Source organism: Gouania willdenowi, chromosome 14 (assembly GCF_900634775.1).
Source record: "Gouania willdenowi chromosome 14, fGouWil2.1, whole genome shotgun sequence".
NCBI classification, from domain to species: domain Eukaryota; kingdom Metazoa; phylum Chordata; class Actinopteri; order Blenniiformes; family Gobiesocidae; genus Gouania; species Gouania willdenowi.
In genome coordinates, this window is record NC_041057.1 from 811,717 (window position 1) to 836,800 (window position 25,084).

Consider the following 25,084-nt stretch of genomic DNA (forward strand, 5'->3'; position numbering starts at 1 on the left):
TGCAGCAGTGTATGGAAGTGTGTCTAATTATTATTATTCTCTCTCTTTATTTATTTCCCGCGCTCTGTTTCCTGTGGAGCAGCCGTTGCTCGTTGCTTGTTGCTCGAGGCTGTTTACATGTTGTGCTTTAGAGGGAATTATTCATCAGCTGCTCTGATGTTTCTCACTCTGAGGAGAAACACTAAGATCCAACTTAGGAAACAACTTCAGGAAGCAGTGAACCAACAGGATTGGCTCTTAAAGCCAATCCTGTTGGTTTTAAGGATTGGCTTATTGTGATAACGTTTACGTGATAACAGTGACAACCTTCACTGGGACAGTAGAGCAGGTTTTACTATCAACAATAAGCTCAGAGATGATGATGATGATGATGATGATGAAAGTTATGTTGATTATTGAACATTGAGCTCCTGTTGACTCTTTAACGTGTGTGTGTGTGTGTGTGTGTGTGTGTCTACCACTGATCTCAGTTAATACAGCTACCCAGTCTGTCAATCAGTCTGTATTATTTGAAGATGATCTACTGATCATCATCCAGTAGGTCTGACCTCCTGAGTAGCGCTGAGTCATCACACTCTCATATGTGAACATTGTGCCATCACTGCGTAAATTACACATCTGATCAGCTGATTCTGGCCTGATGCTCCTCCCATCAACGCGACACCAGAGTTTGACGGTCCAAACATCACGTCCTTTTTCTCCCTCACACACACTTTACTCACACTTTATTTCATTATACAGCGGCTGTTAAGATTAACTATTGTTTTATTTGAATTATTTTCTTATACTAGGTTTTCCATCTCCTTACTGCAGCTGATCTCTGCGTGCGTGTTTGCACCTGCTTGTCAGTCGTATCTATTTTCCGGTGCTAAAACAATCACAACAAACAGTTCCAGGTTTGATGGATTGCGTCCACTGCATTAATCTATTTGCATTTCCTCCTCCCATATTTTTGCTCCCCTTGTGAGCTCCGCCTACTTTACATATCCATCAGAGGATGTATTGTGACGTGCAGCAGCCGTGCAGTCCTGATTCCCTGGAATTTGTTCCCCTTATTAGTGCGTAGAGTGATGTTTGCACACATTTTAACACCCCTAAACCTTTAGTGAATCCGCCCACTTTTAAATTCCTGTTTATTTCTTGATGCTTTTGTTTTTGTAGATTTTTTTTTAAAGTTTTGGTTTGGTTAGTTGAATACAGGAGATTAATCCAGATTATAATTATCTAGATTTGTAGCATAAGGCCTTTGTGTATTTCACCAATCATTGTGTGTTTTTATTGTCGTGTTGTGTCGTCATTTTGTGTGTATTTGTGAATAGTTATTTTGTGTATTTTTTCTGTTGGTTTGTGCAGCGTCTCTTACGTATTCCTTCCAAACATCCGTGTGTGTGTGGGGGGAAAGGGGGGGGGGGGACTTTGATGCTAACCCATCATGTTGTCATCAGCCTGTTGACCTTTGACCCCTCCCTCTGTGCTCTGTGATGGATGCTGTTGTCGTTGCTCGATCGATGTCAGGTCCTCACACTTCATTCATCACACACTCTTTCTCACCTTCAATTATGGCACACACACACACACGCACACACACACACACACACACGCACACACACACACACACGCGCACACACACACGCACACGCGTGCACACACACACACACACACACAGTATATAATTGTTGGATTAAAACATTTTAAATGTATTAACAGTAAAACTCACTGAGGTCATCAGTTCTCAGGAGGTTTCAGATCTAAACTATAGGGGGCGCTGATTGTAAAGTTGCTCATGCTAAAATAAAAACTTGTTGATTTAAATCTAAATCAAAATGTTAAACGTTGAATCTAAATCTAAATGTTAAATCTAAATTTAAAAGTTAAATGTTAAATCTAAATCTAAATGTTACATTTAAATATCAATGCTAAATATAAATATAAATGCTAAATGTTAAATTTAAATATAAATGTTGAATACAAATGTTACAGTTAATTATAAATATAAATGCTAAATGTTAAATCTGAATGTTAAATGTAAATGTTAAATCTGAATGTTAAATGTAAATGTTTAATCTAAACATAAAATCTAAAAGTTTAATGCTAAATTTAAGTCTAAATGTTAAATATAAATCTAATTTTTAAATATTTAATCTAAATGTAAATGTAAAATATTTAATCTAAATGTAAATGTAAAATAATAAATCTAAATGTCAAATCTAAATCTAAAAGATAAATGTTAAATTTTAAATATAAATGTCACTGAGGAAACTAAATATTTAGCTTCAAAAGTTGCTGTTAGCTTTAGTCTGTGCAACTTTATAATGGTGGCCGACACTAAAATGAGGAGCTAAAGTAGGGCGACCATTTGTCCGGTTTTACCCTGACATTTCCTCTTCTCACGTTTTGTCCAGGGATACTTTACAAATGAATGAAATTGTCCAGGTTTCCCAGGGACCTTGAACGCATCTCGGGGAGCATGTTAATATAAAAGACTAACACTGCTAATATTTGCTCTATCGGAGAAATTCTAAACTAAGACGTCAATATTATGTCATTTTACTCACACGTGATGAAATAATTAAAGATGCTGCTTTGTTTTGACAAAATCATTACACGAGGAAATGAGAAAGAGAGAATAAATGAGACCAAATACTGGTGGATTTATTTGAAATGTATATTTTTTTAAGTGTATATTTAAAAATGATTTAATGTTCTGTAAGTTTTTTGTTATAGTTTTAGTTTCTAGGAGGAAATGTTTCTCATTGTTTCAATGATTGAGAGATTTCATGAATGTTGACATGAATTTTTTTTAGGACAGATGTTAAAATGTATAATAAAGTTGATTGACTTGAGTCGCCATTGATTTCAGATTTTGTTATAGAGAGAGAATGAATTTTTAAACCTTATGGACACAATAACAACCTCTTTATTTATGACATTGTATTTTGTTGTTACAAGGTAGAATCAAGGAAACATCGAGTACTTTGAGTATGATGAGGTTGGCCTAAATGTCCTCTTTTCTGAAAATCAAAATATGGTCACTAAGCCTAAGCTAAAGGAGCTAAAGGAGCTAAAGGAGCTAAAGGAGCTAAAGCTGTGAGGCAGAGGAGGAGGTGTATGATAATGAGGAGCAGGAGTGTGTGAAAGGAGGGATTAGTGAGAGTGTCTGAGCTGTGCAGTGGTTTGGGGGTCTTTGTAGTTTTGGATCAAACTAAAGTTTTGGGTAAAGAGCGTGTGAACATGGTATTCTAGCTGCTCTAATGCTTATGTAACGTGTGTGTGTGTGTGTGTGCGTGTGTGTGTGCAGATTAGCCACGTTAGCACAGTGGAGCGCTCTGCTAATCCTGGAGATAACAGCGCTGGCTGCTCTTCACCTCAACCACAACAGTGATGACAATAAAACGTTCTGCTCTTCCAGGAGGAATCCATGAGTCATGAATCAATAATCAATAATCATGGATGAAGTGTGAGGGGTGTTGTGCATGTGAAGCAGGTCAGGACAGGAAGTGGACCTAATTCATCCAACATCCTCCTTTTCTCCTCTGAATAGCAGGAAACAGCCCAGGATTCATCAGGCTAATGAGCTAAAGCTAACCTCCATCATTAAATATTTACTACATTAGAATGAAATAATAACTGGTTTATTTTGCTGATTCTGTTTTAGTTTCAACACTTGATGCACGACAGCTACATTAAAACTTCAACAGTTCAAGTCTGTTAAAAAACTCATCAGCAATTACCAGGACCTGAGAACATAGCCCCGCCCCTTTTCCCCTCCGACCCCACCCACCCAGCCAGAGCTGCTGCGTGCTAAGCTAACCCAAACATGTGGAACTGGTGGCTACATGCTAAGCTAGCCAAAACATGTTGGACTGGTTGCTATAAACTAAGATAACCTAAACATGAAAGAGGTGGCTATGTGCTAAGCTAACCCAAACATGTGGAACTGGTGGCTATGTGCTAAGCTAACCCAAACATATGCACTGGTGACTACGTGCTAAGCTAACCAAATATGTGGGAGAGGTGGCTATGTGCAAAGCTAATCAAACATGTGAGTGGTAGCTACATGCTAAGCTAACCCAAACATTTGTGATTGATGGCTACATGCAAAGCTAATCCATACATGTGGGACTGGTGGCTACGTGCTAAGCTAAGCTAACATATGGATTGGTCTCTCAGAGATAGTGTGGGTGCAGGTGGTCCCTGGGGGTCATGTACACGCCCCATAGCGGTGTTTGCACGCCCTTGCTCAAAGGCAGTCAAGTGAACAAGATGCAAGCACAATGTGAAAGTGACAGTATTTCAAAATAAAATTACTAGAGCATAAAAAAAGTTCAATAAATTTCATTTTTCAAAACTTTAATTTATTTAATTTACTTCATTCATTTTCCCTAAGTAATGGTGAGAAAAACCTTATTAGAAGGACGATATTAAAAGAGAGGACAATGTTACAGTTTGGTGAGGGGGAAAGGAACAAGGGAGAAGGAGTTAAGGTGGGACTTCTAACCGACATGTTCCTGTTCAAGGTCTGCTGTTGCCAATCCCCTGACTTACTTTTTCAGTTAGGTAACTAATAACAGTAGCTACCCTTTGAAGAATAAAACATTTTCAGGGCCCCCTCATCAGAACACAATTTCAACAAAATGGGTTAAAAAAAGAACAACAACAAAACTTTAAATAATTTTTATTGAAATATGTAAAACATTGAGATTATTTTCCCTCAAAACTTATAAAAAGAACAAAAAAAATGCAATCACCTATTTTAAAACAGTAATAATAAAATTATTTGAGTTCAAATAATTCTATTTTTTATTTTTTTTACTTACCGGTACTCCCCACTCACGCCCCCTGCCATGATGTCACTTCCCCCAGATTGGGAACCACTGTGTTAAAGTATGAATTAAAAAATTAAAAAGACTTACCCCGAATTTCCACTGGATACGTCTCCTCTGTGTTACGACTCCGATCCGGTTTCGCTCCGCTGTCCGCCGTCCGGCAATCCTCACCGGTTGTGTTTTGAGTGCGTCATGGCGCAGTCCGGTTGAGGAGTTTTCACAATATTTACATAATCGCTCAAGAACGCAGTTAAAGGTATGTGTAATAAACGCAACAACAAACTGATAAACAGGTGAAGTAACACCTCCTGTGAAAAGAGGTCAAAACAAAGTACCAGACACACCCCCACAAAAACCACTCCTTTCTTATGATTATCCTTAGAAAAAGGATGCGTGACATCATAAATTATTTTGTGGTTCTCCACCTCAAGGATGAGCTTCCCCTCATCCATGGTGTCATCAATGACCTCTGAAAACCTCTTACCTGTTGACTCCAGGCCTGGCCCCGCCCATTATGACATTTTGGTGATGTAGTTACGTGAAATATGATCTGAAGTATTTTAACCAGATGTTTTAATGTTGAGTATGTGCTTAACTTCCTGTTTCACTGTATTTACTAAGTGCTGAGTTGATGCGTCGTGTTCCCACATCCACCAGAAATAGAAGTACTGCGTATTTCTGCTGGAGGGTTCCAGACTGTCGGAGCTGGGACGGAGCAGATACGTAACGCAGCGGACCCGGTGGAAATGAACACATATGGGCTCATCTGTAAACGGTCAAATTTACTGGTTCAATAAAGAGGAGGAGATTCAAATTGTGATGAAGCTGGTTATGATTTACAGTCTGCATAAACATACTGAATCATAACATAACCACTACAGCAGACATGGACTCGTCTATAAACAGTCACATTTACAGACCTTAGAGTCACTGTTATCAATAAACAGGAAGAGATTGATCACCTTTATAATAAGTGCTGACTAGGCACTGGGAGTGAGGCCCAAGGCCAACACATGCTGACTTGATAATAATGTATCATATTTTTCTGCAGTCAGTGTCTTCTCCTCGTTCTTCTCTCTCTGCTCTGTTTCAGGTGAAGCTGATGATGTCACTTCCTGATCTGTGGTTCACGGCTCAACTAGTCTGGAATACTCTGATGTTCTATCTCTGTATCCTGTTCTGTTGGTCCTTCTGTCCACTAACCACAACCAGTCCACGCAGATGGCTGCCACCTCTGAACCTGGTTCTAACAGAGATTTATTCCTGTTAAAAGGAAGTTGTTTCTTCTCACTGTCACTAAATGTTTGTTCATGTGGATCTTGTTGGGTTTTTTCTTTATTATTATGAATTTTATATTTTGATAAGTGCATTGAGATGACTTTGTTGTAAAATGCGCTATACAAATAAAGTTGAATTGAATTGACTAAAGTGAAAGCTATCAGCTGGCGTGGCGGAAACGTAACGCAGCTGACCCGTATCCAGTGGAAATTGGGGGTCACCGGGGGTTTCCACTGGATACGTCTCTGCTGCGTTATGGCTCCGATTTGGTTTTGCTCCACTGTCCGCCATGCGGCAATCCCCACCGGTGCGTTTTGAGTGCGCCTTGGCGCAGTCCGGTTGACGTCACGAGACCGAGGAGTTCTCGCGATGTTTACATAATCGCGCGAGAACGGAGGTATGTGTTATAAATGCAACAACAAACAGATAAACAGGTCAGTGTTCCTAATGAAGGAGTACAAGAGGAATTATGACAATTTGGAGATGTACTTGAAATATGATCTGAAGTGTTTTATTTTGAAAAGTAACGAGATGTTTTAATGTTTAGTATGTGCTTAACTTCCTGTTTCACTGTATTCGCTTTGTGCTGAGTTGTTGCTCGTGCTCCGGCGTCCGCCAGAAATAGAAGTCCTGCGTATTTCTGCTGGAGGGCTCCGGACTGTCGGAGCTAAGTAGGAGCAGATACGTAACGCAGCGGACCCGGTGGAAATGAACATAGAATAAAGTGAAACTATCTGGCGAGACGTAACGCAGCGGAAATTAGGGGTCAGAGAAACACGTGGTTTGAATGTGTTGATGATATGAGAGTATTTTAGCACACGTTACATCTGGAAAATTGTCGTTGGATTCAGACCAACTTTGTCTTTCTTAATGACGGACACAAACACACACGTTGTGGGGACTCAGTGTGTGTCCTCACACACACAGTCATTTATAAACTCACACTGATCCAACTGAACGTATCATAAACACACAATAACACAGTAAAGTTTATTAGATTACAGATTACATGTCCTCCCGCCCTCCTCGCTCCCTCTAGCGGTGGAGCCTGCAGCCTGCGGCCGGACTCAGGCTTGTCTCCGCCCGGTGCGGCTCGGAGTGGGACTCGCTGGTTCCTCCGTCGCTGAGGCTCCGTGTGTGCGGACATGAGGCGGAAGGAGAAGCGGCTGCTGCAGGTCGGAGGGCTGCTCATAGCGGCCCTGATCTTCCTCCCTAACGTCGGACTCTGGTCCTTATACCGGGACCGAGTGTTCGACAACTCTCCGGAGGCAGCGGACGGAGCGGGCGGAATCCTCCCGGTGCAGGTAAGCTCCAGCTCCGGGGCCGCGGGGCACGAGCGGCCGCTGACACGGAGCGACTCCGCGGCGTGTTTCGGTGCTCGGCCTCGGCCAACCTACACCTCCCGCTACACCCCCGCTCCGTGTCTGTAACCTCTCCGGGTAGCGGCTCCGGTTATCACGGACAGACAACGCCGGGAAACACGCAGCAGAGCCGCGGGGAAAGTTCCACCGAGTCGGGCTGGAGGAAGTTCCCCAGAGCTCGGAGCGAAGTCCCCGCTGTGATCAACAGGACTCCTCCACTACATACACTGTTAGGGATGAACACAACTCACACGGTTCACTCAACTTTCACCGATTATTCAACCTCATACACGATACGGATTATTAAAATCGATGTTTTTTAACTTCCAACAGAAACGTGTATTTTACTCAAAGAACTTTTTAAAACAATTCCAATATGTGTTTTATGAGATCAGTGACAAGATTGATTTCCAAATTACTTTTCATCTTTATTTCAAACTAATAAAAAAAAACTATATATATATATATATATATATATATATATATATATATATATGCCCAAACTTTTAAAAGTTTTGAACTAACTGTTGAGTGTTGAGGAGTTTACTAAAACCTGAACTTTAAGGTCTAAGGATGGAACCCACCCTGGGCCACCTTTCTTATCAGTCTTTTTGGGAAGTCGAGAATAAAAAACTTTCACTCTGCACCTGCCAAAGACGTTTTCTCGACTTAAGGCCATGACGTCATTTCAACGTTGGTCTGCTTAGTGGGTTATCTGGTCTTTATGTGTTGATCATGTAACAATAACAGGAAGTATTTGTACTTTCTACAGTGATGACGTGGAAGCTGAAGGTGTGTCAACACATGTTGTAACTACTAATTAAGTCTGTTTCCTGATTGGTCTGATATTCTGCATTCCGAACAGGCCTTGAACACAACACGATGTAGCAGCACATTCTGTACAATGATTTTAAAATCAGGCTTTATTTGTTTTTCATCCTAAAAAAAAAATCACATTCAAAGATTGCATTGTTACATTTTAATTTTAAACTAATGTGTGGAAATGATTGGCCCAACGCAAGATGTTTGTTTCCAAAATCTGTTAAAAAATGTAATAAAAATGAAAAAAAAAAAAAAAAAAATGTAATTGAATATATGTACATCAAAAAATTTATATAATGGAAATGTAATAAAATATAATAATATAGTAAAAATGAAAAATCAGTTAAAAGTGAAACATTTATATAATATCTAAAAACAATAAAAAAATAAAAATCTATTAATCCAATAGATATTCAAAATAAATAAATGAAAATGTAATCAAAGGTTTTGTTGGACTGAGTATTTTAAAACTTTGTGGATAAAGTTGAAACAGCTGAAAGTGAAACGTTTTATTCTTTAAAGCCGCTCCCGGCTTGTCTACAGGTTGTGTATTAAAGATTGTGCTTTTATTTTGGAGGGAACTCAAAATGCAGTAGCAGCATATCTTATTCAAATGAGGCTAAATCTGCTGAATGGAGGCTTTTGTGTGTGTGTGTGTGTGTGTGTGTGTGTGTGTGTGTGTGTGTGTGTGTGTGTGTGTGTGTGTGTGTGTGTGTGTGTGTGTGTGTGTGTGTGTGTGTGTGTGTGTGTGTGTGTGTGTGTGTGTGTGTGTGTGTTGTTCCACTGAATGGTAACACGCTGATCGTCAAAGCTAATGACACGTTAGCTTTGATTTGCTAATCGTTGGTCCTCTTCTTCACTTTATCCTCACGTTCACACGCTGTGCTCAACAGGAGGGCTCACATTTTACTTCTTCAGATTTCCTTTTTTCACTAAAACCTGAACTTTAGTAGTTGAGTATTGATTAGTTTACTAAAACCTGACCTTGTGTCATTGAGTATTGACTAGTTGAATGTATTGATTCCCAGAGGAAGACTCTTCTGTGGTTTAGTGTCTACATCTGTGTCTGATTGCTCTCATATTTTTACAAAGGTATTTTTTTGTCGCTGCATTTCAGGAAATTTAAATATTTGTTGTGTTACCGCGGCAACGGCAGTGCTGCGCTCCCATCAGCAGCACTGCTGTTTCCTGAAAATCGTTTATCATCATCCATCCATCCATTCATCTATTCATTCATCCATCCATTCATCCATCCATCCATCCATTCATCTATTCATTCATCCATCCATCCATTCATTCATCCATCCATCCATCCATCCACTCATCCATCCATCCTTCCAATCCATTCATTCACCATCCATCCTTTCATCCATCCGTCCTTTGAATCCATCCATCCATTCATTTTTAGTTAACGTTCAACGTGTGCGTGCGTGTGTGTGGTTCATTGATTCATGATGATAAACACCCATCAACGCTCGCTCAGCTCTGCAGTCAGACGTGTGTGGGTTATGTTTATTAGATCTATAATAATATATTATAATAATACTAATTATACTGTTTGTTTGGTGGGAGTTTGTTTTTAAAAAGACACACGCACACACACACACACACACACACACACACACACACACACACTAGAAGGTCGCTCTGTGACAGTGTGTCTTATTAATGAGTCGGACTCAAAGTAAACAAGGACGTTGATGCTGAGCCGCAGGAAAGTCTGAACGACGCATGACAAGAAGGTTTTTTTTCATCTACTGCATCTTCTTCAAAGTCACTGTTTGTGTGGGCGTGGCCTAATGAAGCCTCCAGCCTCATGCTTTGGCTGTGTTTATTATTCCCACGCTGATGTTTTTCTTCCTCACTGTCACAATAATAATCAGTTATTTGTCTGACCTCAGTGGGAAATGAAGACACTTTTTTATATTATTTGATGTGTGAGGACGACCTGTGGAAACAAACCATATTTTATCATAAACTCACAATATTTGTCTGAGGAACTTTTACTCCTGAGTGTTTATCAGCCTGAGAAAACTAATACACACGTTCCCTTTGTTAGTGTCACATTTACTGAGATAAACCAGTATAAAATGATTTTGTTGCTGTTTTGAGTTTTTGCTGTTGTTTAGTGTCTGTTGTGTAATCAGGGGGTCAAGCCCACGGGGAACCACGTACGTAAACATTGGGGTTTTGTCCAATCAGCGTGAAACTTGTCTTCAGTTCATCCTGATCTTAAGTTGAGTAAAGAATTTTGTTCTGTCAAAATAGGTGCAAATTATTAACGATTAAAGTTTTCTAGCTAGCTATAAAAACACAAATCTCGGTCAAAATAAATGCAAAATTTGAATAATGTACGCCACTAGGGGGCGCTGCAAATATGGTAAATGTATATTTCTTAAATGGCACGACCGATTTTTACCAAATTTTGGTGGGTATGACCTATTTCAAAGTTAATCTTGATTGGTCAAAGTGGGCGTGGCTTATTACAAGATAAACAAACATTTATTTCAGCTGAAGTATTATGTTGAGGGCTGTGAAATTTACAGGGTACATATATAAGAGCACATAGACCACCCATACCAAAAAGTGTGCCACTAGGTGGTGCTATAATGGGTGCTAACTTTCATATATCCACGTGTTCCTTAAAAAGAGTCGCATCTTCTGACATAGGCCACGCCCACTCCTATGGCATATTGCTCTTTGTAAGTCACTACACATCAAAAACTTGCTTTTTTTAATTCCTCCTTGTGTTTACGTTCTATCTGCTACTTTACACATACGATCTCCAGGCTTTTCTGATCAAAAGTTCTAAAAATAATTTTGCTACACCAAACAATGTGTAGGACTTCTGCTGAGTCACTATCATTAATTGTCTTTGCATGGATACATTTGTGTTTCTTCACAGGTCAGATCTTTATCTTCCTATTGCTTCAGTAGCAGCTATTGTTTGCTAGAATCTTACATGTTGTCACGTTTATATGCACTGGCGGGGGATGTTGATGACTGTCTTCTTGTTTCTCTTTTTGTTTTAAATGCTTGTGTATTTTTGGTCTGATTTATAACTATTTAACTTTCTTTTTGTGTTTTGTGGTTATGTTTGTGCGTTGGTCGTTCTTGGTGTTGCTGGTGTGTAACAGTAACATCTCAGTGATGGAGACAAAGTGACCTACTCTGACCTTGTCTGTTGAGCTTGTCTGGGTGTGAAAGTGATGATGATGATGATGATGTGTTGACCAATGAATGACTTCCTGGTTCCTTCCTGTTGCTGCTGGATGTGATTTCCTGTTGAAGCTCCTATAAACCCTACGGAGCTGATTGTTGGTGTGAAAGAGTCGATTGTTTCTCCTCTGGATCGCTGCACAAGGCGGGCGTTGACTCGGGTGTTACTGAGCGCGTGCAGAAGCTGCTCTGTATGCGTATGGAGGCTAACGTGTGTTAGCGATCAGCTGCTGCTTGTGGACGCTGATGTGTCACATGATACCAAAACATGCATGAGAGGCTTTTTTCACTCAGATTTGACCTGGACTGTGTTTGAATATAAATCATGAAAATCATTTTAAAAAGTAAGAATAACAAGAATCTTGTTTGTGTATTTTCTTACGATCACGGAAGATCGGATGCCCAGGGGGTGGGGGGGGGGGGGGGGTTGCGTGCGTGTGTGCGTGTGCATGTGTGTGTCCTGCAGCAGTGTTGGGAGTTTCAAATGTTGTAGAAACGCAGACGTGAACACAGTAACACACACTATAACACACACTGTAACACACACTGTAACACACTATAACACACACTATAACACACACTATAACACACACTGTAACACACACTGTAACACACACTGTAACACACTGTAACACACTATAACACACACTGTAACACACACTATAACACACACTGTAACACACACTGTAACACACACTGTAACACACTGTAACACACTATAACACACACTGTAACACACACTAACACACACTGTAACACACGATAACACACACTATAACACACTGTAACACACACTTTAACACACACTGTAACACACTATAACACACACTATAACACACACTATAACACACACTGTAACACACACTGTAACACACACTGTAACACACTGTAACACACTATAACACACACTGTAACACACACTAACACACACTGTAACACACGATAACACACACTATAACACACTGTAACACACACTTTAACACACACTGTAACACACACTGTAACACACACTGTAACACACACTGTAACACACTGTAACACACTATAACACACACTGTAACACACACTAACACACACTGTAACACACGATAACACACACTAACACACACTGTAACACACGATAACACACACTAACACCCACTGTAACACACTATAACACACACTGTAACACACACTAACACACACTGTAACACACGATAACACACACTAACACACACTGTAACACACGATAACACACACTAACACACTGTAACACACTATAACACACACTGTAACACACACTAACACACACTGTAACACACGATAACACACACTAACACACACTGTAACACACGATAACACACACTAACACACTGTAACACACTATAACACACACTGTAACACACTGTAACACACTATAACACACACTATAACGCACACTGTAACGCACACTGTAACACACTGTAACACACACTAACACACACTGTAACACACGATAACATACACTAACACCCACTGTAACACACTGTAACACACTATAACACACACTAACACCCACTGTAACACACTGTAACACACACTGTAACACACGATAACACACACTAACACACACTGTAACACACACTAACACCCACTGTAACACACTATAACACACACGATAACACACACTATAACACACACTGTAACACACTATAACACACACTATAACGCACACTGTAACGCACACTGTAACGCACACTGTAACGCACACTGTAACACACACTGTAACACACTGTAACACACTGTAACACACACTAACACACACTGTAACACACGATAACACACACTAACACCCACTGTAACACACTATAACACACTGTAACACACTGTAACACACACTGTAACACACGATAACACACACTAACACCCACTGTAACACACTGTAACACACACTGTAACACACACTGTAACACACACTGTAACACACACTGTAACACACTATAACACACTGTAACACACACTGTAACACACACTGTAACACTTTATAGTGTGTTACGGAGTGTGTTACAGTGTGTTACAGAGTGTTACAGAGTAAAGTTTTTATATAAACAATGAGAAAGTAGCTCTATTTGAGACAGTTGTTTAGTTGTCGTTTAGTGTGTTTTTGTTGTTGTCATTTCATGTGTTTGTAGTCATTTATTTTCTGTTTTTCTTGTTCATTTTTGTTGTCATTTTGTGTATTTTTTTTCTGTGTGTGTGTGTTAGTTTGTTGTTGTTTTCTGTTTGTTTTATTTTGTGGGGTTTTGTCGTCCTGGATATATTTCTTGCTATTTTCTGTCTCTATGTAGTTGTTTTGTGGGTTTTTTTGTGTTTTTCTGTTGTCTTTAGTGTGTTAGTCAGTGTTTTTTTGTCGCTTTGTGTAATTTTGTTGTTATATTGTGTGTATCTTATTGTCTTTTGTGTTGTTTAGTGTTTTTTTTATCATCCTGAGAATTATTGTTTTAATTTTCTGTTTCTATGTATTTGTTTTGTGTGTATTTAGTTGTTTTATTGTGTTTTCTCTAAAGTCTGTGCAGCTGCTGTTTCATTTCAAAGCTCTGTTACACAGAAGTGATGAGGTCGACTTTAGAAACAGATCAAAGGAATCATCAGATCAAAGGCACTGAATTGTCTTATTAAATCATTCATTAATAGTATAGTTAATCAATGCTCCACCCATTTTGTGTCTTGGAGTTTTTAGTGTAACATTGTCATTTTGTTTATTTTTGTTGGCGTTTTAGTTTTTTGGGGGGATTTTTATTGCAGTATATTTTTCATTTTGTGTGCTTTTGGTATTTTTTTTTGTAATGCATGTAATTTTTTTTTTATACTTGTTTTTGTGTTTTTTGTGCAATTTTATCATCATCTTGTGCATTTTTGCTGTTCACTTATTGGTGTTTTTTAGTGTAATGTTGTCATTTTGTTTTTTTCTATTGCAAATATAATTGTCACTTTGTGTGCTTTTGGTACAATTTGTAATGCATGTAATTTAATTGTCCTTTTGTGTATTTTTTTTGTCTTTTTGATGTTTTTTTACAATTTTATCATCATTTTGTGTATTTTTGTTGTCATTTTATTGGTGTTTTCTTAGTGTAACGTTACCATTTAGTGATGTTTTTGTTTTTTTTCTCTCTGTAAAGTCGTTTTATGTCGTTTTTGTGTGTTTTGTTGTCGTGTTGGAGTCATTTTGTCTGTTTTATATTTGTTATCTGTTTGTCTTATTGGTTGGAAACATCTTTTTAGACCAATGGAACAACAGGAAATGTTGTTATTTCAGTTTTTGTTCTGATCATTTTTGTGTGTCTTTAAATATTCTGATATAGTAATTTGAGTAATTTTTCTGTGATAATTATTTTTAGTTTAAAATCTAATTTCATTAATTTTCATGAAGCAGGTTATATCTGTGCAGTTTCATATTCCTTCAACACATGTTGTAACTTGTGTATCTGTTCAGGTGAGGCAGAAGGAAACTGGTCGCTACGTGCTAAGCTAACCGTGCACAGTGTTGTGTAAGAGTTGCCCTCTGGTTCCCACAGCAGTGATAATAATAATAATCTGATGCTGTGCAGATTAGCAGCACAGAAAGGAGGTCAATCAGCCAGATGTAATCTGTGCATCAGGGCGGGGCATCAAAACCCAGGGAAACATCACAGCTGTCGTGTTTACGGGAATATCCTGACTGACATCTGTACCATTGCACTGCTTTATACAGTAGTATCTGTGAAGTGGGAGGAGCTTACCATCCACAAACCAATGAATGACCTTCATTGTTGCTATGGAAACGTTGAAGGTGGAATGAAGGCTCATTCCCACACACTGACTCCTGATTGGTCAAACTGTGAGAGCTCCGCCCCCTTCACCTTACACCTCAAGTGTTTAAATGTAACTTTAAAATAACATCTGGTATTTCTGTGTCATTTCAGGGCCTGGTTTTAAATAATTATAGTCGAAGAAGTGGTTCAGATTAGAGCTGGGCAATATTTCGATATTCAACATATATCGAGTTTTCTATTTTAGCGACAAAACTATATTTATTGATAAGGGCTGGGATAAAAGATTATTTTTTCAACGATTAATCTAGTGAATATTTTTTGATGCATCGATTAATCTAAAGATTAATTTTTCCAGTTTGATTCGACTCGATTTCATTATTGATTATCTCCCCATTAATTGACTAAAAGTAATTTATACGTGTTAAATGACATCTAAAATGGAAAAAAACATGAATTCCTTAATAATGCAATATATGTTTATTGCTTTTCAACTCAAAATTCCAAAATAAAGTTCAGTGAGAATATAAAGTATAAATAATGCGTTCAGAGTCAGAGGTAGCATTCAATAAAACATATAAAGGCAGTGGGAGGAGCCAGCCTGTCATGGTGTCATTCACAATTTAAGATTTATGTTGTAAACACACAGGTCTAGTTCACTAATAAAAGTGTATTATTTAACAACTTATAATAATACACTCGACTCACATTTTTCTTAACTCAAAATTCTAAATGCTAATACAGAAAGTGTTTTTCCAACAAAAAATAAGAGGAATTGAAAAATTAACAAGTAAATATGGGTTTTATGATGTTCATTTTTAGGTAAAAATTATAATGATGTAATTGATTTTGATTAGAACATGAACTGAAAATACATGCAAAGAGCGCGCACGCACACGTGCACTAAGGAGGAGTGGCACATTGAAGGATTTCAGGAATTAAAGCAGCTCTGATGTGAAACACGTGTAATCTGTGAGATTATTATGAATTACTGAGTAACTTTATTTGATGTTGACACACTGGGTGGATCATTATTATTATAAAGGGGAGTGGTGGCCTAGTGGTTAAGGACGCTGGGCTTGTAATCGGAGGGTTGCCTGTTCAAGCCTCACCTGGGCCATAACTGTGGGATCTTGAGCAAGTCCCTTAACCCCGAACTGCTCCCCAGGTGCCGCAAAATGGCTGCTCACTGCTCTTCAGGGATGGGTTAAATGTAGAGGACAAATTCCATTAATGTAATAACAATACATGGCCAATTAAAGGCGAAAGCCCCGATTTAATCTTAATCTTAAATATAAAGTTCACCTTTAACACACAAACAGAGGCGTGGCTTAAACCACACCTGTATTTACTTTATTATTCACACATTAATGAGTGTGACACACACACACACATACACACACACACACACACACACTTTTCTTGACAACACTGGAGGTCCACGTATGTCAGAACAAAGTGGTTAAACCTGAACTGTGTGCGTGCGTGTGTGTGTGTGTGTGTGTGTGTGTGTAAAAAACTTAATTAACTTCTCATTCATAATTTATTTGCTCATTATTATTAATTGAAGTTATTTTGTTTGGACTGATTTCTTATTTATAATCATTATTAATATGCATTTTTTTCATAGATTTTTCTTGCTTATTATTAGGGATGTAATGATTCACTCAACTCACGATACGATTCTCTCACAGGGGTAAGGAATAATTTATGAACATGTTTAAGAGTAGTAGGCGATTCCGTCCGCCACCTACGCTTCTGGACGGATAACTTATCTTTGACATGATGAGTGCTGTTGTTTGTTTCAGGTATTTTCTTCCACTACTTGTTTACAATGAGCTGACCAATCATGGCAAAGTCAGGTCCAACGTCACTCTCTAGGTTGACTGTTTGTAATTACAAACAAATGCATGGCTGGTTAGATTCCTGGAAATGCACCCTGTAGTTTTGATGCACGCAATGCACAGCAGTACCAGTAACATGCAAGCGGGGTTGCCAGGTTGGGGGCCCTAATCAGCCGTTTAGTCTGAGTATAGGCTGGGCCGGCCATGCCTGGCACCAACGCTCACGTCACGTCTGAGTGACGTAGTTCAAACAAGAGAAGGATAAATAGATAACGCCCTCTGCTGTTTAAAAAAAAGAGCATCGATATGAACCGTGACACATATTAATCGATTTTTAACTGCCATACGATTAATCTTTACATCCCTAGTTGTTATTATTATTATTATTCATTATTTTATTTCTTTAATTTTTTAATTGAAGTGTACTAGTTTTTTTTAGGTTTTAGTCTTTGTCCAATCACTGAGCTTCTCTCTGCTCTGTGTTTCCTCAGAGATTGAACAGGATGGAGAAAGAGGAGGTGGGAAAGGGGCGGAACAAGGACTGGCATGACTACGCAGCCATCCAACGAGACGCAGCTCGATTGGGTACGTCAAACTATGACTGCCACGTCATTTAATGATGTATAATAGAAAGAACGATACGATAAAATAAGGCAAATAGCTTCAAAATAAACAATGAAAAACTAAATAAAAGTTTAATAATCAGACAGAGGACTGTGCGGTGGCAGTGGTAAAGTGATGAAGTACCAGGTGTGTGTTCCCGTCCCACAGGAAATGGCGAGCAGGGGAAGGCGTTTCCTCTGACGGACGCTGACCGTGTGGACCAGGCCTACAGAGAGAACGGATTCAACATTTTCGTCAGCGACCAAATTTCCCTCAACCGCTCCGTCCCCGACATCAGGAACCCAAAGTGAGTCCAACCTTCTTCTGAGAAGTGAGACATCCACACTGAACAACATGCTAAAGTAACGCTAATGCACTAAAGTAACGCTAATGCACTAACGTGCTAAAGTAACGCTAACGTGCTAAAGTAACGCTAACGTGCTATAGTAACGCTAACGTGCTAAAGTAACGCTAACGTGCTTAAGTAACGCTAACCTTGCTTAAGTAACGCTAACGTGCTAAAGTAACGCTAACGTGCAAAAGTAACGCTAACGCACTGAAAGAATGCACTAAAGTAACGCTAACGTGTTAAAGTAACGCTAACAAGCTAAAGTAATGCTAACCTGCAAAAGTAACTGTGTGTGTGTGTGCGTGCGTGTGCGTGTGTTGCAGCTGTAAGACCAAAGTGTACGCGGAGCAGCTTCCAAACTGCAGCGTCATCATTCCCTTCCACAACGAGGGCTGGTCGTCTCTGCTCAGGACCGTCCACAGCGTCATCAACCGCTCACCACCATCACTCATCGCAGAGATCATCCTGGTGGACGACTTTAGCGACAAAGGTACACACACACACACACACACACACACACACACAGACACACACGGTGACCTCTTATAGCCTGATGAGATGTGCTGCTTGTGTTTGAGCTGTAGAAGAAGTTGTTGATGGTGAGAATTGTTTGGTTGTCTGAGAGTTTTTCATCCCGAGACGACCAAGACGTGACTGTGTTTGGTTAGCTTAGCATGGAGCAACCAGTCCCAGAAGTTTGGTTAGCTTAGCATGGAGCCACCAATCCCAGAAGTTTGGTTAGCTTAGCATGTAGCCACCAGCCTCAGAAGTTTGGTTAGCTTAGCATGTAGCCACCAGCCCCAGAAGTTTGGCTAGCTTAGCATGTAGCCACCAGCCCCAGAAGTTTGGCTAGCTTAGCATGTAGCCACCAGCCCCAGAAGTTTGGCTAGCTTAGCATGTAGCCACCAGCCCCAGAAGTTTGGCTAGCTTAGCATGTAGCCACCAGACCCAGAAGTTTGGCTAGCTTAGCATGTAGCCACCAGCCCCAGAAGTTTGGCTAGCTTAGCATGTAGCCACCAGCCCCAGAAGTTTGGCTAGCTTAGCATGTAGCCACCAGCCCCAGAAGTTTGGCTAGCTTAGCATGTAGCCACCAGCCCCAGAAGTTTGGCTAGCTTAGCATGTAGCCACCAGCCTCAGAAGTTTGGCTAGCTTAGCATGTAGCCACCAGCCCCAGAAGTTTGGCTAGCTTAGCATGTAGCCACCAGCCCCAGAAGTTTGGCTAGCTTAGCATGTAGCCACCAGACCCAGAAGTTTGGCTAGCTTAGCATGTAGCCACCAGCCCCAGAAGTTTGGCTAGCTTAGCATGTAGCCACCAGCCCCAGAAGTTTGGCTAGCTTAGCATGTAGCCACCAGCCCCAGAAGTTTGGCTAGCTTAGCATGTAGCCACCAGCCCCAGAAGTTTGGCTAGCTTAGCATGTAGCCACCAGCCCCAGAAGTTTGGCTAGCTTAGCATGTAGCCACCAGCCCCAGAAGTTTGGCTAGCTTAGCATGTAGCCACCAGCCCCAGAAGTTTGGCTAGCTTAGAAGGATTTTAAAAAGGCCACATTTTCTGATTTTTTGGTCACATTTTTTTATTTTATTTTTTTCTGTATATAATTAATCTGTGACTCCTCCTGAGGGATCCACACTCTGTAATTTAATATTTGGCTTCGTGCTGAGAACCTTCAGCTCGCTCTGCACAGGAGGATGTTGGTGCTGCTATGAAGGTTAGCTTCACTATCCACCTCCTCTGGGCTCGCCATCTGTCATCACATCTCAGAGCGTGTAGGACGGGAGGGTCCGACTACGGCCCACGGCACAAAACCACAGGAAAACCAAAATAAAACCAGTTTAAAAACCACCAGAAAAACCAGTTCGTGTTACTTTGTTGACAGATAATAACAGATCTTTGTTTATTTGAAGAAGCTTTGAAACAGATTTCATGGATTTATTTTAAAGTCACAATTTAGTGAAAAGCTCGTCCAAAAAATGTGCGTTTTTATGTATTTGTTCCTCAGAGTGTGTGTGTGTGTGTGTGTGATGGATGACCTCTGAGGGGCGGAGCTCTAATGAATGCTGGATGAATTAAGGAGCGGTGATTAGAGCGGCCGACCCCCCGGCCCCTCACCTGCTCTCCGTGGGGAGGTGGCCGCCCTCCATCGCTCTGCTGATGTTGAGCTAATGGGCTGATTTATGGCGGCGCTGTGAAGGTGAAGCCCCGCCCCCTTCCTCAGAGGAAGCCTCATTAACGACCTGCAGTAAAAACAGGAAGAGGTCACACGGAGCCTGGAGAGAAACCACACTGATGTTCCTTCAGTCTTTATCAGAATAATAATAATAATACTGAATATACATAGAACAATATTTATAAATATATTAATTAATACACAACAAGAAATCTAAAGATAATTAAAGATTCATTGGAAATATTTTGTTATCCTTAAATATTATTAAGTGTATTTTGTGTCTTAATAATTTATCATCATAAAAATCCCAAAATATTTATAATTCATTCAGATTTTTATTACAAACAGATTTTGAACACTAGGTGGCGCTGTATTGGTTTAAAATACAAGCCTTTGGTTACTCTGACTTTCTTCTTCTGAGTCTCAGTGGGTCGTAAACGGCGCCCCCTGGTGCTTTAATTGTGTTCACAGAGCACCTGAAGGGGGCGCTGGAGGAGTACATGGCTCGGCTGCTGAAGGTGCGAATCCTGAGGAATAAAAAGAGGGAGGGGCTTATCAGGACGCGGCTGCTGGGAGCGACGGTGGCTAAAGGCGACGTCATCGCCTTCCTGGACTCGCATTGTGAAGCTAACGTGAACTGGCTGCCCCCCCTGCTGGGTGAGGACACGGTCTGACCAATCACATCGCACCACGTTACGCTATCTCAGCGTGTTGGGTTTGCTGCTATGCATAAAACACTGTTATTTCCTTAGTTACTATAAAACATTTAACAACAGTTAAAGCATGGTGTTAGCTTAATGCTAACATACAATAGGAAATCTCATAGACAGGCTAATGGAATGATCATTTTTCTTATAAACACGTAAATGAGTAAGTAATGTTACAAACTATAGTAACTTTTAACAAAGTGTTTGATAGCTTAATGCTAACATGTAATAGGAATTCTGTCTGGCTAACATAATTAGCATTGTAGCATTGAAAGTATTTTTTTTATTTGTAATGAAATTAACTATCCTCACATGTTAAACTCTCTCCTTTATTTGACTTTAAATGTTCAAAGTCATGCTGCTCTTTGAACTACATGCTAAGCTAAGCTAAGCTAGCTGTGCAGGACTGATTAAAAAAAAAGATGATAAAAGGATGAATTATGTGGAGTTTATGGCATCTATCGTGTTTCAGACCGTATCGCTCAGAACAGGAAGACCATCGTGTGTCCGATGATTGACGTCATTGACCACGACAACTTTGGCTACGAGACGCAGGCGGGCGACGCCATGCGCGGCGCCTTCGACTGGGAGATGTACTACAAACGCATCCCCATCCCCCAACGGCTGCAGAACCCCGACCCCAGCGAACCCTTTGAGTGAGTGAGGGGCGGGGTTAACCCTTTCATCAGGAAACCACTCGGTTTCACATCCTCTTATTTTTAATGTTGTTTTTTGTGTTTTTGAGTTATTTTGTGTATTTTTAGGATTTTTATGTATTTGTTGGTGAATTTTTGCTGTTGTTTGCATTGTTTTTATGTCATTTTGTGTGTTTTAGTTGTTTTCTAACATGAACATCCTACTCTTCCCGTATGAAAGCTGATGAGGTTCTCGTTTACTGGGAATATCAGCAGCACCCAGTCCCTCCCATTAATGAATGGATGGATGAATGAATGGATGGATGAATGGATGGATGAATTCCCAGCAGCAGCAGTGTGTTCCTATTGTAATGGAAGCGTTTCATCCTTCAGCTCCATCTCTGACCTTCATCATGCAGAATGATGGAGGATCTCAGCGTGAACTTTAATTAGATCCTAAATGTGAGCTGGAATATTCATGAGTCGTTTCCTTCTTTCTTTGACTTCCACTTATCACTGAGTGAGGAGCTCAGAGCAGAGCTTGAAGCAGGTCACAGTAGGTCAGAGGAGCATGTTGGAGGCACATTATTTCACTCTGACAGAACAATTGATCTATTATTATTATTATTATTCTATATAAACAAACTATCTGTTTAGTTTGTGATGAGGAATATTTATTAACAATAATGTAGAATTCTGCTGTAATAATCCCAGTGTTCATTATGTCTGCTGTCGATGTTACCATAGTGACTGGATTAGAGTCTGAGGGACAGCACGTGTGAGTGAGCTCGTCTGTGTACAAATGAGCAGTTTTCAGAGCCAATCCTCTGTGTGTGTGTGTGTGTGTGTGTGTGTGTGTGTGTGTGTGTGTGTGTGTGTGTGTGTGTGTGTGTGTGTGTGTGTGTGTGTGTGTGTGTTCCTCAGGTCACCTGTGATGGCAGGAGGACTGTTCGCTGTGGACAGGAAGTGGTTTTGGGAGTTGGGGGGCTACGACACCGGGCTGGAGATTTGGGGAGGTGAACAGTACGAGATCTCCTTTAAGGTGAGACAAACAAACGCTTCCTTTCCTTAATGTGGGTCAGCTCTTAGCTACACTTTCATTTCACTTTTATTTTGAAAGGATGGCTTTTATTATTAAAGTAAAATAAAATTACAACGAGAACACACAAAATAAAAATAAAAAAACAATAGTTACTCCAAAAACCTACAAAACGACGACAAAAACGTACAAATCAATAACAGAAATACACAAAATGGCAACAAAAAACACTAAGTTTTCCCACACACGTATAAAATCACTCCAAAAAATAAATCAGAAAACAATAAAAAAAATACACAAAATGACAACAAAACAAATAAATCGTTTACAAAAATACTCACATACCTGAGATGCACAAAAACACACAAACTACAACACAAAATGACACAAACAGTGAAACAAAAAATGCTCAAAAGCAATGACAAAAAAAACCAAAAACAAACAAATCGATGAAATACAAAAATACACAAAATAAACATGAAGACACCAAGAACACACAAAAACCACAATAGGCATCAAAGAGAGTCAGGACTGCTGCCCAGCGGTCGTGTGCTCTGATTGGTCCTCGGTGTTGTTTCCACGCTGACCTTAAAGTGACACACACACATTTATCCATCGCTGCCATGTGTGTTTTTCATCTAGTTTTTCTCTGCTGTTGTGGACAGATTGTGTTGTTCACTCATTCTTTGTGTGTGTGTGTGTGTGTGTGTGTGTGTGTGTAGGTGTGGATGTGTGGGGGGAGGATGGAGGACATCCCCTGCTCCAGGGTGGGTCACATCTACAGGAAGTACGTCCCCTATAAAGTCCCTGGAGGAGTGAGTCTGGGGAAGGTGAGGCTAGTTTAATATTAACCAGTGAAACCATCACATGTTTCATATATTTAGTTGTCCTGACATTTGTCACAGACATAAACACAATAGATCTGTTCATAAATGCACTTTAACAGAGATGAAACACAGCCTGTTCTTGTGGGTTTTTAACCCAATCACTCGCCTGCTAAGGCTCTGACACACTCTGATGATGATGATGATGATGATGATGATGATGATGATGATCATCAGACTGAACACAGAGCAGATTAAACAGACTCTCATTGCTGATTGTAATTTGACACCAGCCTCAATTTCTTAAGAACTGTTTCAGCTGCAGTTTTAAATATGATCTTATTATGTTTTACATGTACAACTTGTAAAAATATATTACATTATTGCACAGATATCAGGATATATTGTGATATAGCGTGGTACAGCAGGATATATGAGAATAAATCCTCATATCATGATATATTATCATAATTGAGGATATCTACGTTTATATATTAGGATATATCGTATAAATCTATATCTATATAGATATATATGTGTATATATAGATTATGTGCTGATATATTGTCTTCAATGCGATGTTTAAACCCTGAAGCATGTGAGGCATTTAGAGGTTTTCAGATTAAAGCGTGTGAACTGTGTGCAGAACCTAACTGATCCTTGTCTGTGTGCGATTGCTTCTCCCTGCAGAACCTGAAGCGCGTGGCTGAGGTGTGGATGGACGAGTACGCAGAGTACGTGTACCAGCGTCGTCCCGAGTACCGCCACCTGTCAGCGGGAGACGTGACGGCTCAGAAGGAGCTGAGGAACCGACTCGGCTGTAAGAACTTCAAGTGGTTCATGAGCGAGGTGGCCTGGGACCTGCCCCAACACTACCCTCCAGTGGAGCCCCCTGCTGCTGCCTGGGGGGAGGTGGGTCACAACCAGGAACTTACCTTTTTATTTGCCTATTTTGCCCCTTTTCAAAAATGTTGATACTTTAGCTCCTTTTGCTAATAATTGCCCCGTTTTTCTATTTTTTGTGCATTTTTACAAGTTAATTTTGACACTTTTATCTTTTAATATTTTTAGTCACTTTTCATCCAAATAAGCTAACTTCTGGCTAATGAATAACACTTGTTTTCTTTTTTCCTACATTTTGCCTGTTTTTGCACCACATTTTTGCCCTTTTCCATTATTGTTTGCAACATTTCTTCATTTAAGCTCTTTATTACTGTTATAAACCACCTGTTTCCTCTTTATTTGACCATTTTTGGCTCATTTTAGTCACTGTTCACTCTTTTTCTTGCCACTGTTGGAGGATTTTTTGCTACCTGTACCATGTCTGCCTTCACTTTCTCGTTAAAAAAAAGGGACTGGATCACGTTGGGTTGACGGCCCACCGGTACAAAGATGGCCAGATGTCCAGTCCACCCATGATTGTAAACAATCTCTGTCTTATTGTGTGTGTGTGTGTGTGTGTGTGTGTGTGTGTGTGTGGTGTGTGTGGTGTGTGTGGTGTGTGTGTGTGTGTGTGTGTGTGTGTGTGTGGTGTGTGTGTGTGTGTGCGTGTGTGTGTGTGTGTGTGTGTGTGTGTGTGTGTGTGTTCCAGATCCGTAACATGGGGTCCGGCCTCTGTCTACAGACAAGTCGTTTGGCTCAGGGC

The 25,084-nt window shown here is 40.0% G+C and overlaps 1 protein-coding gene across 1 annotated transcript in view; it reads left to right on the forward strand.

Moving 5' to 3' along the window:
• Nucleotides 1–7,145: 7,145 nt before the first annotated feature.
• The window catches only part of LOC114475967 (polypeptide N-acetylgalactosaminyltransferase 10-like), a 19,376-nt gene continuing 1,437 nt past the window's right edge, over nt 7,146–25,084 (forward strand). Inside the window, exons 1-10 of the mRNA XM_028467197.1 lie at nt 7,146–7,408; nt 17,609–17,702; nt 17,889–18,027; nt 18,393–18,559; nt 20,706–20,891; nt 21,414–21,597; nt 22,501–22,618; nt 23,338–23,445; nt 24,130–24,351; nt 25,031–25,082. Coding sequence (XP_028322998.1) covers nt 7,250–7,408; nt 17,609–17,702; nt 17,889–18,027; nt 18,393–18,559; nt 20,706–20,891; nt 21,414–21,597; nt 22,501–22,618; nt 23,338–23,445; nt 24,130–24,351; nt 25,031–25,082 — 1,429 coding nt within the window. The 5' untranslated portion in view covers nt 7,146–7,249. The remainder of the gene's footprint in view (nt 7,409–17,608; nt 17,703–17,888; nt 18,028–18,392; nt 18,560–20,705; nt 20,892–21,413; nt 21,598–22,500; nt 22,619–23,337; nt 23,446–24,129; nt 24,352–25,030; nt 25,083–25,084) is intronic.